General features: G+C 30.5%; 2 protein-coding genes across 2 annotated transcripts; one reads left to right on the forward strand and one right to left on the reverse strand.

The window, feature by feature from the left end:
- Positions 1 to 1709: 1709 nt before the first annotated feature.
- HELRODRAFT_187854 (hypothetical protein) lies at positions 1710 to 9195 on the forward strand (the record flags this gene model as incomplete). Its single annotated transcript, XM_009010863.1, has 10 exons — positions 1710 to 1728; positions 2210 to 2351; positions 2668 to 2795; positions 3019 to 3099; positions 3227 to 3321; positions 5131 to 5267; positions 5417 to 5485; positions 6230 to 6375; positions 7213 to 7296; positions 8905 to 9195. The coding sequence occupies 10 exons, from the start codon at positions 1710 to 1712 to the stop codon at positions 8910 to 8912; spliced, it is 909 nt and encodes a 302-aa protein (XP_009009111.1). The 3' UTR covers positions 8913 to 9195.
- Positions 9196 to 10952: 1757 nt separating this feature from the next.
- HELRODRAFT_187855 (hypothetical protein) lies at positions 10953 to 17499 on the reverse strand (the record flags this gene model as incomplete). Its single annotated transcript, XM_009010864.1, has 6 exons — positions 10953 to 13674; positions 13815 to 14239; positions 14315 to 14641; positions 15938 to 16240; positions 16662 to 16784; positions 17407 to 17499. 6 exons carry the CDS (start codon positions 17497 to 17499, stop codon positions 10953 to 10955), a joined length of 3993 nt encoding a protein of 1330 aa, XP_009009112.1.
- Positions 17500 to 18061: the final 562 nt, after the last annotated feature.

The following is an 18061-nucleotide window of genomic DNA, read 5'->3' on the forward strand; positions in this document are numbered from 1 at the left end:
ATATTTTGCCATTGTCTAATTCAACTTGATGTAACCAATGATGTTTTCCTATTAATTTATTGCATCAGGATCCTTTGTTTAATTGTTCTGCATGAACTAGTAGAAGTACAAACTGTTCATAATATCTTTTATATCTGCTGATGTAGACTTGATAATTTTGTCAATAAGAAGATATTAATCTAGTTTGAGAAAAATTGTGATTAAAGACTGTGCTAATATTGTTTATTTGAGGAAATTCATTTTTCTGGACTATTTATTTAAACTAATCATTGTGGGCTATTTAAATATTTCTCATTAAATATGTTGTCTGTTATAACTGATAGGAAATAGAAAAGAATATAGTTTTAGTGGAATATTTGATGTCTGCCATTTAGGGCATTCAACTTGGGCTAATAGGTTTTCAATAATGAACTTTAACTCAACATTTCAGACCAGTTGATGCATCAGTTTCTCAACAAGGATCCATCTTTTTACAAAGGTTATCAAATTTCTTAGATTATTAAACATTATTTAATTTTAATTTGTGAAAAAATATAAGGAAATATTCAATATGAATTATCGATGGCCTTTTATGACATGGTGATTTTTAAAGTATACCAGTTAATGCTTAAGATTAGTTATAGCACAGTCAAGCCCTCTTAGTTGGAATGCCACAGTTCATATGGCTCTTGTCAAATATGACCTATGTTTGCTCTGTTACTAGTTTATCTTTGATTTAATATAAAATAAAAATGGACAAATAATTCAAAGGATTACTACCAAATCTAGAGGTTACATGAAAAAAACGAACTATTAATATAAATCTGTTCAAGTATTTTTGCAGTAACACATAATTTACTATAATTTCAATTCTTTTATAACCTTCATCAAACTGACTTGAATTGTAGAAATTTTTATTTTTGAAGAACCCAGTTTTTTTTTATTTGTAAACAATTTTAATTATAAAACCGAAAATATATGTTATAATTAAATTGATTTTTTCCAAAGTGTAATCTGAATCAACGTTTTAATGTTTTTCTACTATAACATAAACACTGCAATACAGCGGTATCTGGATATATGATTGCATTATTATGTACCCTGTCTAGAATGGGTTGAGCTGCAGAAATGTTGAAAATTAATGTGCGAAATCCTAGCTTGAACCTGATCAGCAGTTGAATAAAAACACTAAATATTACTGCTGAGATAAATCAACTGCATGGAAACAACACATTGTTGGAATGTGTGAGGTATGTATGAAATTGAGCTTGTGAAAGAAAGCACGACCAATTAGTTTCAATAATGAAATAATTAAAACAATGAAGAACAGCGTGAAAATATAAAATTACGACACTTGTTAAAAGAGCATATTTTTTTTAGATTGATTTGAATGGAATAAATTATTTTGTAATTTAATTTTTTTTTTAAATTAATGTAAATTATTTTTGAGTTGGTTGCTTGGTTCAGCAGCAATTGAGAGTCTTCTCAGCATTGCAGGATAAGTTTTACTGAGTTGAAACCATGTTGATAAAATGATCTTTTTGAGAGGCTCTCTTAAAAACGGATTTTAATTTTAGATTTTTAAAAATTGTTATACTATGTGAATAAAACCTTGTAAATAATTGTCTATTTGTCATTTATATAAAAAAAAGTACATTTGTTCAGTTCAAGACAAATTCTAGAAAATCAGAATTCACACAGACTGGGCTAATTACTGGCCAAGCCTTAACATGTGTAGGACCTTAAATGGTATATGAGCAAAATATATCAATGAAAATAAGTCTGCACCAGCAAAGAAATGTCAATAAAAATAGCTGCAAATTAATGCAAGATGCAATCCAAGTGGTAAAATTTACTCTATAAATATCTTACCCTTTAGGATATATATCAAAATTCAAAATATTCCAACTAAGTTGGGCTTGGGGGTAAAATGTTTTTTTAATTCACTTGAAATTTATGCCTTTGTATTATTTTTATATTGTATCAATTATATTAATTTAATTTTTAAAGATAATTTATTAATATAATTAATTAATAGTTTAATTATTTTTAAAAATATATTTTAATTAACTTTTCTTATCTTCTCCTGTCTTCTTCTTTACTAACCCTGTTCTTTTTTCTCAAATTTCTTTTTTTTAAAATACAAATTGAAACAGAATAAAATGCAATTTTGATGATTTGGTGATTAAAGTTGATAGGTTAATGTGATCATGGTGGTTTATTGTTACAGGCTCAATTGTTGATCGTCTGCTCTATGTTGGCAATTTGCCATTCGATGTAACTCAAAGTACAGTGGGGGATCTATTTCCTGGTGCATTACGTCTTATTTTTCCTCCACTTAAGGAAATTGATCAAAGCGTCAATACAGCCCGGTAAATTTATGGGCTTGTATAGCCCTAGTTTGAAATGACATTTGTTTATTAGATGGAACATATGCTTGCTCCATACTTCAATTTTTAATTATTTTAAAAGATGATTTTAAGTCACAGTAAGTGAAGTTATGACATTTTGCTTCTTCATTATATCCCTATCTACGTCATCGTCATTCTGTTACCTTCTTCGTTTTTACTTAATTCACATTCCGATCTACTGCAAACTCATTTACTATGATACTTCCATCTACAAAGACGGCTGTTTCAAATTATGGATTCTAGATTAAGCTATAACAACGTCTAATGGTTATTGTAGGTATGTCTATCTGGAGTATGAATCAGCTGAGGAAGTCACCAAAGCTGCCGAAAAGTACAAGGATGTCGTTCTAAATGATGAAAATCTTTTTGTCATTAAGGCTCTTTGTATCAAAAAGGAACGCTTCGGTTAGTGTCTTTTTTATTGATTTTTTATGATGATTTGCTATTTCACAAAATCTTGCTTAATATTGCACTATAAAACGTATTAGACATGTGATTATGGCCAATATTGCTGCTATTCTCGGTCGATGTCTAATCCTATCAAGGGTTAGGCTTTTGCAATTCTATCTTATGAAAAGCTTCCCACTCATCTAAAAAAAGTACAGACCATTCAAAACAAAACTACCAGGCGGATTCTTAACAAATCTCTCTCAAACTTTCCTATTTTTCATCCAATGCTTTACTGGCTTCCTGTTTCTGCCCAAACCATGTTAGCCATCAAAATAATATCCATTATTTCTACCCAACCTAATATTCCACTGTGAATATGCCAGATTGCTCCAAGGATTGTTGGCGAATTTCTTAATCATTGTCAAATCCCAACTTTTGGGCCACAGCTTTTGTCGTGTCGCATTGGTTCTTTGGAACGGATTACCTATTTGCTGAAATAATGTTCCTTTCTGAGTCTCTTCAAGAAAACTTATTTTTTGCGGTATGTATACATGAACACCTCTGAAACATAGATTCATACGACTCCATGTGAATATGACATATAATTATAATTATGTTTAGATGCTTTGAGATGTATCGAATTTTTTTCTAGGGACTCAGAATCTTATTTATTATTTTGCCAGAAATTCACCATGTTTTTGTCCGTTTTCCAAAATAGAATAGCATTCTAACATTATTATAAAAACCTTTCTCTTATCTTTTTTAAATTCATGAGACTTTCAAAAATGTTGCGTTTGCTAAAAAGTGAAACAAATATGGATTTAATTTCTCTTACTTCAAAGTACAAGTTGCTTCTTAATTAAAAACTGTCATTGAAATGTAAACGATGAACAGTTGTGGTTCAAAGAAAGACTATACAATTTTTTGAACGTTTTAAACATTGCACGCTTTAATTGTTGTTAATTTCTTCATTTCATCTGTCTATTTTATAATAAACCTGAACTTTATTGCTGAAAGAAAAACTAAAGGTAATGGTTAAACGCTAATTATATTATTTAGAAAACTGTTTTTGCACATTTCAAGTGTTACACTAATAAAAGTGGGGATATGAAAGTTTTTAAAATAAATTGGAAGTCTCCAACTGCACAACCTTCAATTTCAACTCTTATATTTCATCTTTTTGTAATGGATATTTCTTATTTGTTAAAGGATTGCTAACTGACACTCTGAGGATGATACTGTTGGATAAAGTGCGCAAGTTAAAAAAAATACAAAGAACTCCATATGGAAAGAGTCGCCAGGAGTTGCAAGAAGTTGAAAAAGTATAAAATTATTTTATTGTAAAATTGTAAATTTTCAAACGTTAACTAATAATTTCATTACTTACAGTTTGAAAAATCTTTGTCTTTATAAATATTAAAATTTTTGAAATACAAGTTTTTTTGAAACTGTTGATATAATCAAGATGTCCTGGTTATGACATTAAACTTACCCTCACTGCCTTGTGAGTGATGTTGGATCATCAAAGGCTAGGCCTACTGCTTATAACTGTGGTTGCATAAGGAAGGGCGTCCTGTGTAAAAATTAGCCAAATAAATTACTTATGATGGAATGGCGTCGAGGGATATTTCGGTTTCGTCATAGGTAGCCAAACGGCAACCCCCGATCTCGGGGAAAATGTCGTCTAAACGTGTGTTGTTTGTTGTTGTTGTTGATATAATCAAGATGTCAAGATGTTTTGAATGTGAATAGTGGTTTGTGTATAAATAAGGTGTACTTAGTTTGTTCTGGGGATAAAAGGTGGGATGAATAAGACACAATAAATTAAAAGTAAAATATATTTGTGTTTTATTTATGTAAATGAATATCTGTTTAAATGACAACGTTCAATGCAAATGCATATAAATGATTGTTACTCGGATGGAGGAAAGGTTTTGTTTGTTTGGTGGTTTGGAGATTGTGATGTTGCTGAATGATTGGAAACAAAAGTATAGATAACTCAAAGTTGTCTAATTCTGCTGGAAGAAATCTACTCTGTACTCTTAGTGTATGTGTACCCAAATTCAAACATATGGAACTTTGTTTTCATTACTCGCTCGTAAAATTTAACCACGTTTCGTAGAGAACTAGAAATGTTAGAATGGAGGTGATAGCTTGGCTCCATTCTTCAGCAAAAGAGGATAACATGTTTCTGTTTTTAGTTTATCTTGTTTCAATTTCATGCTTGCTAGGTTCTGGTACTTTTTATTGAGGATTTATGATTGATTATTAAATCTAAAACTTATGTATGCATATTCCTGTTGAAATAGTTCAGTGACTGGTAATATAATTTTTTAAATTTATACCTCAGGGGATATCATTGAATATGGATAAGTTATCAACAGACAGCAAGCATAGAAAGGGTTGGGGCATGGAGCTGGGCGCCCTGGACGAGGAAAGGATTGAGAAAGAAGAATTAGACAAACCTGACAACTCTTCTCAAAAAATGTTAATATCTTCTCACGTTTCAATCTCATATCTAATTGTTTCAGCAGTAAAAATCATACTTTATTTTTTTTAATTTTATATAAAAACAATTAAGGCATATTTTTTAATGTTTTTCCAAAATAATTGTTTTTTACATTTAACTACTGTAGGGGAGGAATGAGATCTAACCGAGGGGCATCTAGAGGTTCCTATGATTCGAGAAGGCCCAACTCCTCAAAGTTGATTCTTTTTAAATTTATAACACCGTTTATAAGTTGTTTAAATTGATGGCTTGTTTTTACATTAGTTGGAAATATTATTCATACTTAATTTTTTTTTTCAGATAAAAATTTTTTTTTATTTTGCTTTGTTTTATGTTTTGCCTCATTTTTCACCATCTGAAGCTAAAGACGTTTTTTGTTTGCTGAAAACAACTTGTACTTTTCTTTCCACAAGTCAACCTTGTAAAAGGTTGCGTGATTAGCGTTTAAGCATGAATCAACTAGCCGGAGGTAGGGTCCTATTCCCACTTTCCAGTTTACCAAACACCAAAAATCAAAATTACCAGAGTTTATGAAAAACACTTGTCATCTTGTTCCCTATCAGGATGCATGGGAATTGTTGGAACCAGAAGAACAATAATAAATTGAAACTAAACAACAATGTTTTTTTATTTGTTTTGTTATTTTCTATTTTATGCAAAATCTTTTCTGTTTCAATTGTTAAAATGTCAGTAGAGAGAATAAGTTTTTTTTATATTGTTATTTGCACAAAAATAAATTTAAGGTAGTTCAGTTTTTTTGCTATTTGTCATCAATTTCCAGTTCACTTGGAATTATTTCAAGTACATGTTAAACTTTTACCTTGGAAAAATTCAATACTACTGAGCTACTTAGAATTAAAAATTTGTAACTAGAATAAGGCATTGCTCTTTAGAATTTTTCTTAAGAGTAGTCTTTACCATGTGATTTTTATGCCTACAGCTTAGGCCAGCATCAAAGATATGGCAACGTGGGAAGTTATAACAACTACGGCAGCAACGCTATCCGACCAGGCTGGTCTGCAGGAAATTATTACGGTGCATCTGGTTTTGCCAACCATGGTTTCATGAATCAAGGATATTCACAAGGTTTGTTCATAATAAGTCTATGTCACTCCTTAGACAATTCACACCATCATTCATCACCCTATAAATAACCATTCCTCAAACAATTTACACGTTCATTTGAAATGTTTGATAGTTTTGAGGAAAATATTGAATTTACAATGTTCCTATGTTTCAAGCTAGTCCTAACACCACATTCTCTGTTTTTTAAATACTAATTTCATTTTACTTAGACCTTTAAAGGGCCCCGCACACAATCTGGTTTATGCTTAGGCTTGCCTTTGCAGGCAAATATGCAAGGGTTTGTCTGTACATATTTTGTCCACACATGTCACAGTCTTTTTCAAACCATATCAAGACAGACAGCAAAAAATGCATGCGGTATTTTTGTGCACATATTTATCCCTCAAACATAATAGTTGCTACTTCAATAACCTTAAGTTCATGCTTTGGAATCTTTCGACGTTGCCAAAAAGTGTCATTAAGTCTTCTTGTATCAGAATATGTGCTTGTATCAGAATATCTGCATTAAAGAGTAGGCATTTCAAACTTTCCGCAAAAATCCTTGGCTTATTAATGTTCAATATCTGATTTTAATGTTTGACAGTATCACAAGGTCAAACCAATGTTCATTTCTGGTTATTTGTTATTTTTTAGATGTTTCATTACCATATTGTTTTTTGCAACTGGTTTCTATTAGATATTTCGTTGCAATATTGGTTGATTTTATTTTTTATAGCCAATCCCTTTATATTATTTATTTATATTTGGTTTTTTAAATTTAATTTGATTTAATTTGTTACCTTTTTATTCAGTGGTTTACACGTATGCATCTTCAGTTATTTTCTAAATATTCTTTAGGGTATAATGCTCAGCACGGATCATTTTATGGAAACAAAAGAAAGGCTTCTGATAATTATGGTGGGGATTGGAAACGAGGCAGACGTAAGTATTAAAAATTATAAATGTGCGTGCATTATTGTGGCACATCTTTTGTACAGTGTTGTACTGTTGCAATAAAGATAAGCTGTGAAGGTTTTTACAAGTTTTTACTCATTCATTTTTCAACACTGCAACATAGGTTCTCTTTTTGATACTGTATGCATTTTACTTTTCAGTAGAAATGACTCTATCCCCCCGGTTTTGAACGATATAGTAAATTATTCTTTTTTTTTACTAATTGTTACTGATTTACAGCAATAGATGGTGGTCCTGCGAGGGATACCACCTAGAATAAATTACTTTATAATAATTTTAATAATAATTTATTATAATACTTAAGCATCTGCATCTCGAATATTATTCTTCTGCTCAAGCAAATTTCATGACAATACACGATTTCTTGTATTGTTATTGAAACGAGACAAAATTAATTCAAAAATATTTTGTTCGGAGATCTAAAGAGAGAAACATTTTCTCGTATCGTTATTATAAAGTCTCGAAACAATACAACCGTAAACAATTGTTTGAAGTAATGAATCTTTTTTTTACAAAAATCGTACTTTTCATTTAGTTTTATTTAAATTAATTTCTGCTTGTTTAAGTAAGATAATTCTTGTAAAGCAACTAGAGTTATTGGACAAATTTCCATTTGTCCAACAAAAGGTTAGTAAGTTAGTTCAGATTAGTTCACGACATGAGTGACGACCTACTTCAAATACTGACTGTTTGTAATTAATCGGCTATATGCGATATTCAGACAAGACAATATTAAATTAAAAATTTTAGTGTAGTATGGATGGATCAGTTTTTTTGGCTTAAGATTTTAATTACAACAAGTAACTAATATAAGACATACAATCAGCCCCACGTGTATCTAATAAAAATTGCACGTTAATCTATTAAAGATGGACTCGTTTCAGCTTTGCAATTGAATGTGACGATGATGAGCTCCAAAGCTCAACAAAGTTTTATGTTGTCTTGCGGTATCTATTGCCATATTTACCAGCATAACAAATACGCTTAAATTAAATAACGTTGATAATTATAAACTATTAAATTCCAGCAGGCATATTTGGATTTTTTTTTACTTTAGTTAATTTTATCAAATTTTCTTTTTCGGCTGATAGCCAAATATTTTAATTGAATATTTCTCAATATTATATAGTTTTAAAGTGTGCGAAAATGCTTAAATAAATATTCTATAATCATGGTTAAACTTTCATATCACAAAGGTTGAAACATCCATGTTACGCTACTTACATACGCGCTTTTTATGCACTATAGACGCATGGCGTATAATTGTCTGATTTTCGGACAGACAGACAAAGTTTTCAAACTAGATCTTTGTTCAATAACAAAAGACATGACACTTCTATCGACTGAACTAACTCGCCAACCAATATGATAAAGAAAAATGTTTGTGTTTCCAAAAATCTAAACCGAAATCTCGTTGCAATTTTATTTCGTCGGCTTTTATTACCTCTGTTCACCCGATACAGAATTTTCGATATCGTCCCCTTTCAAAATGATAACGAGACTCAGATATTTAATGATAATAATATTTCAATAAGTTGTTATAGTTCATTATTTTAATTTTTTTTATTTTTTCAGCTTTCTGAGGCAGATGTTATCTTTCAATCCAGTGATTAACGCTCTACAAAATGACTATCACCAAACAGACAGTTAATTTTTGCTCGCATATATGTACGTACGTGTGTGTGTGTATATATATATATATATATATATATATATATATATATATATATATATATATATATATATATATATATATACATACTAACATATTTGTGTGAACCTATATGTATGTCAATATTTGAATTATGACAATTTTTTTTATGTACGAAGAATTTTTATGCAGGAATAAATTAATAATTATAATGAGCTGTGTCTATTGTCATTGTATCGTCGAGGTAGATCTAAGTTATTCAAATTTAAAATAAATAAAAATAAAATTTATAATATAAAATTATAAAAATTTATTAAATTTAATATTAAAATTTTTAAACTTGGAGTACATTAATTGTAAAGTTTCTAGAAGTTTATCAAATTTATTACGATGGAATACGTAAATAATATGCGCGTGGTACCAGATACATTTTAATTTTTTTCAGAGGTATCAACGTTAGGCGCGCATTGCGTGCAAAATACACGTGAAACTCTTTTTTGACAAATTTAGAAATTTGTCAAATTTAGAAGTTGCAACTTGTTAAAACCGCAATTTGATTATTTATCTTTGCCAGCCATCGTTGCATTCGGATTTAACGTATCAGTCGATTAATCAATCCTCGTTTAAAGTCTCTATCCGTTATGGGTTGGACTTTTTTTCCAGTCATCAGCTTCTGTCTCCAAGTCGATCGATCCATTGCATCCACCTAATTGAGACCAGGACTTTTTTGGGCGACCTATTGGGCGGTAATCGCATCGTTTTCGCTTCACATGGCCAAACCATCGTAGGCGATGACGACGACATGCATCCTTCAGTGTTCAGGTACACATTCCCGATCGGTTCAGGTTCTCGGTTGTATGGATATGTCCCTTAGGTCAACATGCTGCATCTAACGAATCATCTTCATGTCAGTTCGAGTTGCTGTTCGAGTTTTCTCATCGGCCACGTCTCTGCACTATACATCAAAACAGAACGTATAACTGTGTTGTACAGCTCTTAGCATAGCGGCAGTGCCACGCCGCATCTGTACCGAGGCAAGGAGGTGCCGTCTGCCCCATGCCGTACGGATTTTACTACAATCTGAATTTGTAGGTACGTTGAAATATATTAAAGCACGAGGATGATGATGGGTGTTGTTTTTTGGCAGTTATGTCCTAAAAACTACGTATACATAAGGTAAGAAAATGATTTCGATGTTGTCTGCATTATTTTTATCTTCCAGGCCTAGACATCCGTTCATTCAAACAAATGGTTAAACCCGAACAAACGGTTAATCCCTGAAGGTACAAAAAAAATAGAATGTCGAGGCCGATAATGCTTCGGTTTTACATAGCCTATGAGACGCAAAAAATGCTGAGGAGCACATTTGTCAACAAGAAATTTACATTTAAAATAATTTTTAAAAGTTTTATCTTTGATTATTTTGAACATATTTCAGCCAATTTATGCTGATAGCTTTAAAAATCCAATTCTGAACGTTATGTGCATATGCGCCATTAAAAAAAGTAGCGTAACTCAATTGTTTTTGAATTGTACAGTTTTTAATAATGGTTTCAAAATTTATGAATGATTTTAAAATAGGACTTTCTTTGAATTTGTTGTTGAATTCTAATGTGAAGAGCATACGCAGGCATATTTTAGTTCATTAAGTTTGTTTCATTTTTTCACTTCAGCTTGAAGTTTAGAAAAGTTTTTATTATGTTTCAAATATTTCTGCCTTTCACTAGACAAAAACTGCATTGATTGAAAAAATTTATTTTTAAACAAATGATTATTATATAAAAAAAATATTTATTTTTGAATGCATACCAATTCATACATGCAAAAAGCCATATATGTTTTTGTCTAAAAATATGGAAATCTATGTATAATTAAAGGGATAAAATTTTTCGCCGACTGTTGACTATACTACCGGAATAATATCTCTATGAAAATAATTGACAAGAAGTATAAAGCTGGATAAGGAAGATATTCATTTATTTATAAGGCTTGTAAAAGAACGAAGGTCATTGTAATGATCACTGCAGACCCATCTCAACTCTCTTCCTAAATACACTGGTATCAAATCTGCAAAATTGCCTGAAGTATAATCCATTTGAAAAAAATCAGCTAGTTTTGATCTACTTCCAAAAGTAGGCACTTGAAATAAATTATCAATATCTAACGGAACATTAATTTTACAGTAGAAATCTGTTACTCCATCGCCGATTGTCATAAGAAATTTGGTCATCAATGATGAGAGTTGATCTTTATTTTTCAGCAACCATAAATAACAATTGTATGCTTTACTATCAGTGTTATCCTCAATTTCTATATTATTGTCAAAAACATTTTTGTACTCGGCTAAATTCATGAAAATTTGGGCAATAGGCAGTAACATTTTTGCAAATCCGTTAAATTCATTGCAGCATTGAACGATTTGTATTAAGGTCATTGCCATGTTCAAAAGACAAAAAACATGTTCTTCGTTTTTTTTCCTCGTTGAATTTAAAATTCTATAACCTGTAACTTTAGCCAAATGCCAATAAGTTGGATTTTCGCATAAAAAGTGAACTTCAAATCCTTCCATGAATCGAGTTTTAGACTGCGTTTGCCATTCTTTTTTACAAATTTGGCTGCTAGAAGGTAAAATTAAGACTAATCGAGGAAATTCATTGTCAGGTGGGTAGACATTAGAAAAAATATTTTCAACGTAGCACGGATTTGAAAAAGATTTATAACTTCCTGTCATGGCTCTACTCCAGCTACCTAAATGATGCCAATAATCACAAACAGGTTTTCTTTTCAACAGTACACCTTTAAAATATATCGGTTGTGGATTTGATTTTTTGAAAAAAATACATTTTGGGCAAAAAATGTAATGTTGATTTTCAAAATTACAAAGTTTTTTACGTTCAATAACATCAGAAGACGAAAAATTAAAAAAATCCGTGTTGTAAGACAAATTTTTGGCTGTTTGTTTTATATTAGGCTTTGTAGTCATATCCATATTTTTTCCTCCAGCATGCAAGTAAATATATTCCAAGGTTAATTTCATAGTGCAGCAAGGTTGAGAACCTCTAACACAAATTCTAATTCGTTTTTGATCATCACTTATATTTATTTTTAGTTTATGATAAACATTACAAGAATCCAACATGTTCTCGCCTCGGGTAGGATTGCAAGATTTTTTTACATTAAGATATTTAAAATTATAACAATCTGAACAGGACTCGACATCCGATTTAACGTAAAATATTATTTGTTGCTGTAACACCACAGGGATTGGATGTACTAAAACACCCAACTGATCGATTCCTTTTGCACTGAGAAGTGATTTGACTAAGTTTATGAAAGTATCATTTTTAGATGATGCTAAATTCACTTCACAAGTAATTTGTTTTTCATCAAGACTTGGTTTGTCGTTCCATATGTTGGACGATGGGTCGCCAGATCTTAAAAGTTTCGGAAATAAAAATATTTCGGTTTTTATATCTAAGCAAGTATTAGTCAAACAAAAATAATGCATGATCGATCTGATGAACCTAGCGACATTGATATGTTCTAAAACTTTTTTGGTGTCGCAACAAATTTTTGTAATTGATTTTGAAATTAAATTTTTTAGATTTGATTTATAAATCAATGGATTATCTAAACTGTTCAATACGCAGTTTTCAAGTTTAACAAGCCAATTAGGCTGAGTTATGACGTACTGAGCATCGTGGTTTTCACTTTCTTTCAGGATTGTTAGATGACATCGACTTTGACAGTAACGCAACAGCAGTGGTATCTGCCAAAACACGATATCAAAGCTGCGGCATATTGAAACGATTTCATCGTATAATACAATAGGTGGATTATTTGTACACGATAGACGGTTCAAGTGTTTAACAAAAGATATCCAATTCATCGGTAGCACATTAGTGCTATTTTTTAGAGAATACAGACAGTTGTCACTCGCAAAATGACGGATAAATGCCTTTCTAAGACAATCTATTCCTGAATTAGTTTTTTTATTTTCTTTTGGAAAACACTTTCGAGAATCACATTCATAGTATCCAATAATGTGGGGAAAGCATGTGTGCATTTCTGAATTGGGAATATCTGACAAACAGCAGTTTTGAGGATTCATCAGGATTGAATCAGTTGTACTAATTGTTTGATCAACAAGACCATGTGATCCGTAAGTCGAACTTAAACTAAAATCAACACAACTTACGCCAAATTTAGACAAAGATTTAACTTTTAAGCATCTCGAAAGAATTGCTCTAGTTGAACATAAAAAGCACGTTGAACACGTTTCTGAGGAATAGTTTTGCTTATGACATTGTCTAAATTTATCTATCAATTCTTCTATAGCTTTTAAACTTGCTGAGAACGAAATTGGTTTGATCAGTTCGGCTTTTGTGCCAATTAATATAACCGGAGTGTTTGGAAATAGTTCATAGAGTGTTTCCAACCAGATCTGTATTCCAATAATATGTCTCATAAAAAATATTTGTTGAGATACGTTCTGTGGTTCAAAAATTGTTAAATCAAACGTAAGACATATCGCATCGAATTCGAAATCTTTTATGCAGGTGTTTATATAGTCCGAATCTATAAGAAGCATTGTGATGTGATGTGACATATTTGAATCGTCTCTTATGTTAAACGATTCTGATTTCAGGTGTTGAACATTGCCTCCGTCTTCGTTTCTAAACTTCAAATCTTGTCTGTAAATTTTTTTTATTTTATCACAAAACAATAACAATCATTGCACATTAACTAAAAAATTGAAAAATACATGACATTATTATTGTGTTGTTCACATCATAACTCAAAACAACGAAACTATTAGAAAAGTCAATCTAACCTACATATACCTTTCTCGTCGCTCAATGCAGCAATTAAGGATTTTTTTCCTGAGTTTGATTCCCCGACTACGGCTATCACGATATCTCTCCCCTCATTTAAATTGTTAGAAGTAGAAGACGTTAAAATGGAATGTAGGTCTAGGTGATGTATTAAACTTTTTACGTCGTTTCTGATATTTAACGGTCGTAACGTTGAACAATAATATTCAAAATGTCTTAATCTCTTTATAAGATCAGATGCAGTATATGGAATGGTTTCAATGAAATTATAAGAAATATCCAAAACATTCAAACGGCCGAAGTTAGCGTAGACAATTTCTGATATAGAAAGCAATTCATTTCTATCGAGTCTTAAATCCTGTAAATACAAAAAATTCCTTATCCAGCTTATGTGCTGTATTTCATTTCCGCGAAGACTTAACACCTAAAATTAAAAAAAATTTTGCCTTATGTTAAACACATTGAAATATTTTAATTTTATGTAATAACCAGCACTAACTTGTAACTCTGTTAAATTTGATATCGAGTTAGGAAGGACTTTAAGTTTAGGCTTCTGAAAATCAAGACATAGTATGCGTAAATGTATCAGCTCTCCAATTGATTCAGGTAATTGGGAAATACAGTTTCGACATAATTTTAACACTCGAAGACACGAGGACATGTTCAAAATACCAGCAGGAAATGAAGTCAACTGAATTTCACAAAGGGCTAAAGTTTGCAGAGACAACATTTGCAGCACATTATTTAACTCACTTTCGTCAACCTTGCATGAAAGACCAATTATGTACAGGTTTGACAGAAACTTCAACTCAATCTGAGAAAACACCTGAAAATATAAATGAACTTTTTAATCCTAATTTTTATTGATTGCACGTTAAAAGCTTAAACATGTTTAAAAATGGGCGAATATTTTCGCAAGTCGTCGCCACTGATAAAATTGTAATAAAGTAATTTAAATTTTTAATTTTCTAACAAAACCCATTCATAAAATTGTTTTTGTTTCTATAAAAAGTTCATAAAATTAAATAAACAGTTGCAACTAACATTTAGATAGGCGAAATTTATTCGACCTCCAATGGTTTGAACCAAAGAAGGAATGGCTACCTCAATATTATCTATATCTTATTTTATATCTTCTGAATCCCACCAACACTCTTCATTTAAACAAATATACTGAACTCGGATGATACAAAATAAGATAAAAAATATCGAGGTTGTCATGTCTTGATATGAATAAACTTTAAAATTACATTTCAGTTTCTAAGACTAAGCTGTTACACGTGTGATTTTTCTTTTCCTTGCCATGATTTTAATAAAAGCGCCGTTAATTTTAAGTTTAATTTATTAACTAATATTTTAAATTAAGTTTTTAATAGAAAAGTATATAACATTTGTGAACCGATTTTGAAATGTTTAATCTAGTAATGTTTCAAGACGTATCGAGGAATGCGTCAATTTTTTAAAGAGAGTGTTATTAACTGGTGCAGGGTTTGCAAGTGTTTTGTCAAATGTTTAAGTGTACACTTTTGAACGCACATTCACCCAATTTTACTTTTAATATTAATTTTAACACAAATTTAATTTTTATTATTTGATTAACTAAATTATTTTGTAAATAGTTAAAATGAGTTTAGCACACTGGAGAAGTATTCTTAAATATTCTAGCAATATTTAAAATTGTGTTTGCACTTACTGTCCAGTTCGAGCGACCGGCTTTTTTGACGAATCAATAAAAAGAAGTGTTCTTGAATTAGTGGAATAGTTTTAAGCAATGGTTTTAAAATCTATAGAACACAAAACGGTTTAAAAAACTTCTTAATATTCTAAAATTAACTTTTTAAAATTATACATTCTGTAATTGAATTTTATAATTTGAAACGATTTGGAACTAACTAAATGTCCTGATTATGAACTTATTGAAAGTATTATACTACAACAAGATATTAGATTTATCAGATAAATTAGCTTAATATTTGAGCCAACTTGACCATATAAAGAAGTGAATTATGGTTAGTTCACATTGGCGAACATTTAGATCGCATTTTATTACTTGTAACTGATTTGTAACTAAGGACTTTTATATAAATAACATATAAAAAAGAAACAGAAATACAAAATTTACTTTTTCTATAGGAAACGTTAATCCAACGGAATGTAAGACAATAAAATCTTTTATATTGCATATTGTCGAGGCCTTCAAGCAATCCATCATCTTCTCCACACCTTGCTGGATGCTGAGAAAACATTTAAACTTATTTTTGCCAAAGCCCGGCGACCAAGTCGAGCGGGTAAGACTGGACTCGCGCTTGTCTTCAATGCTGTCATTATTGTCTAACTTTTTTTTGCTATTTGATTTGTTGTGGTGATCCTGACATTGTACGTCGCTGAATGGAATATCAAGGTACCATAGGTTGCTCGGCAATTTCTGTTTGGGGATATTCAATAGTCACATCAATCGTGTGCATAGTTGAGTCAAATAATCTGCAATTAAAATGAAACTTATTTCTATTACTAACTAATCTACACGTTTTTGATTAATAATACGTAACAAATTTAAAACATTGGCCGGGAAAATCTTAACAAGATTACCGTTTGAACATTAATTTTTTGCAAGATAAAATAAACATTTTGTTGGAACGAATTGATAATGGAGCATTTAATATCTGAAAAAACCCACAGACATAGAAAGGCTTTTGTTTTTGGGGGTTCGCAGATCATTGAAAGAAATTCAAATAAAGTTATTTTATACTAATTTTAACAAATTTTAGGGCTTCAATTTATAAATAGTTAATGGGACACTCAGGTTAAAAATTTTTCAGAGAAATTTAACAACTAAAAAATTTTACCGTTTCCTTTTGGGCAGCGTTGAATTTGTAAATGTCAAAGGAAGATGAATCAAGAAGAACTTGGATGACATCGGAATTAAGGGTTTTGAGTGCTAAATGAAATGGAGTATGAAATGGATGAACCTGCGTTGAAATTTTTTTATAAAACTTTTAATTTTATCGACAATAACATATAAAATGTTAAAGAATTAGAAAGAAAAATTTTTTAAAAACCACGCTGTCATACGTAAAATAATTTTAGTATAATATATATACATTTTACAACGCGATAATTTCTTGTTCGATTAAGCTGAAATTATTGCTGTCCTGCTCGATAATACACGATTCAATTATTAGACTTGATTTTTTTTAAAATGCTTCCTTTGAACTTTATTCATTCATTCATTCATGCATTCATTCGTTTACAAAACGTTATATAAATATTTGTTGTTTATGCAATTAATAACTTTTAGCAAATAAACATAAATAACAAACTAATATGATAACTATTATTTATTTGAAAAATTAATTTATTTTAAAAAATTTATAATTTTTTAAATTACTGACTAACTGTATTTAAAATCCACACCAAATTTTGCTTCCCAATTCCTCGGCATACAAAAACTTGAAAGAGCGAATACAGTAGAGATAGTTGGTCACTCCATCAACAAGCCATAAACCAAACTTATCTCAAAAAAACATGCCAGGGAAGGAATGCACTTTTTCAATAGAACGATCGAAACGAAACGATCAGACGCTTTCATACTTTCAGTGCAATAAAACAATTAAACATTCGTTGCGGATAAGTGAATGCTACACTTAAGGAAAACACGTAGATGACATTCCGTTCATCTACCATTGTTTATAATTTCTTAACGCACACGTGTTTAACTCTTTATTTTTTAATAAGCAATTATACCTACTGGCACACACCGTGTGTTATAATATTTAAACAAACATGTTTATCTTCTAGCATTGAAATATTATACTATAACAAGTTTTAAGCAGCGCACTTTCCGCTCAAATTCTTCAATATGAATTGTTTAATTTTATGATTATTCTTATTTGTGCTTAAACATTACAATGCGCCATTTAAACATCAACAAGTTAGGAAAATCAATTTGTTAGTTTTATATAATAATATTTAAAAAATTATTTTATTTGGTGGATTCTATTGTTTCCAACAAATGTCCAAGGACAGTTTAAGTCAGGGCGTCTAGGTTAATAAAGAAACTGTCTCCTTTTTTTCTTTTCTATTATAAAAAAACTGGTTAAAATGTTTAAATCAAATAAAAAAATGACCCAATGGGCGATTTTGCCTCCAACTTTCAAGACGGGAGATTGATGCCCCTGGTTTGAGTTGCAAGTTGAACTAATATTATTTTTAAATGTTAAATGTTTGACTCGATATCGGCATATTT

The sequence above is a fragment of the Helobdella robusta genome (assembly GCF_000326865.2).
Source record: "Helobdella robusta unplaced genomic scaffold HELROscaffold_1, whole genome shotgun sequence".
NCBI classification, from domain to species: Eukaryota; Metazoa; Annelida; class Clitellata; order Rhynchobdellida; family Glossiphoniidae; genus Helobdella; species Helobdella robusta.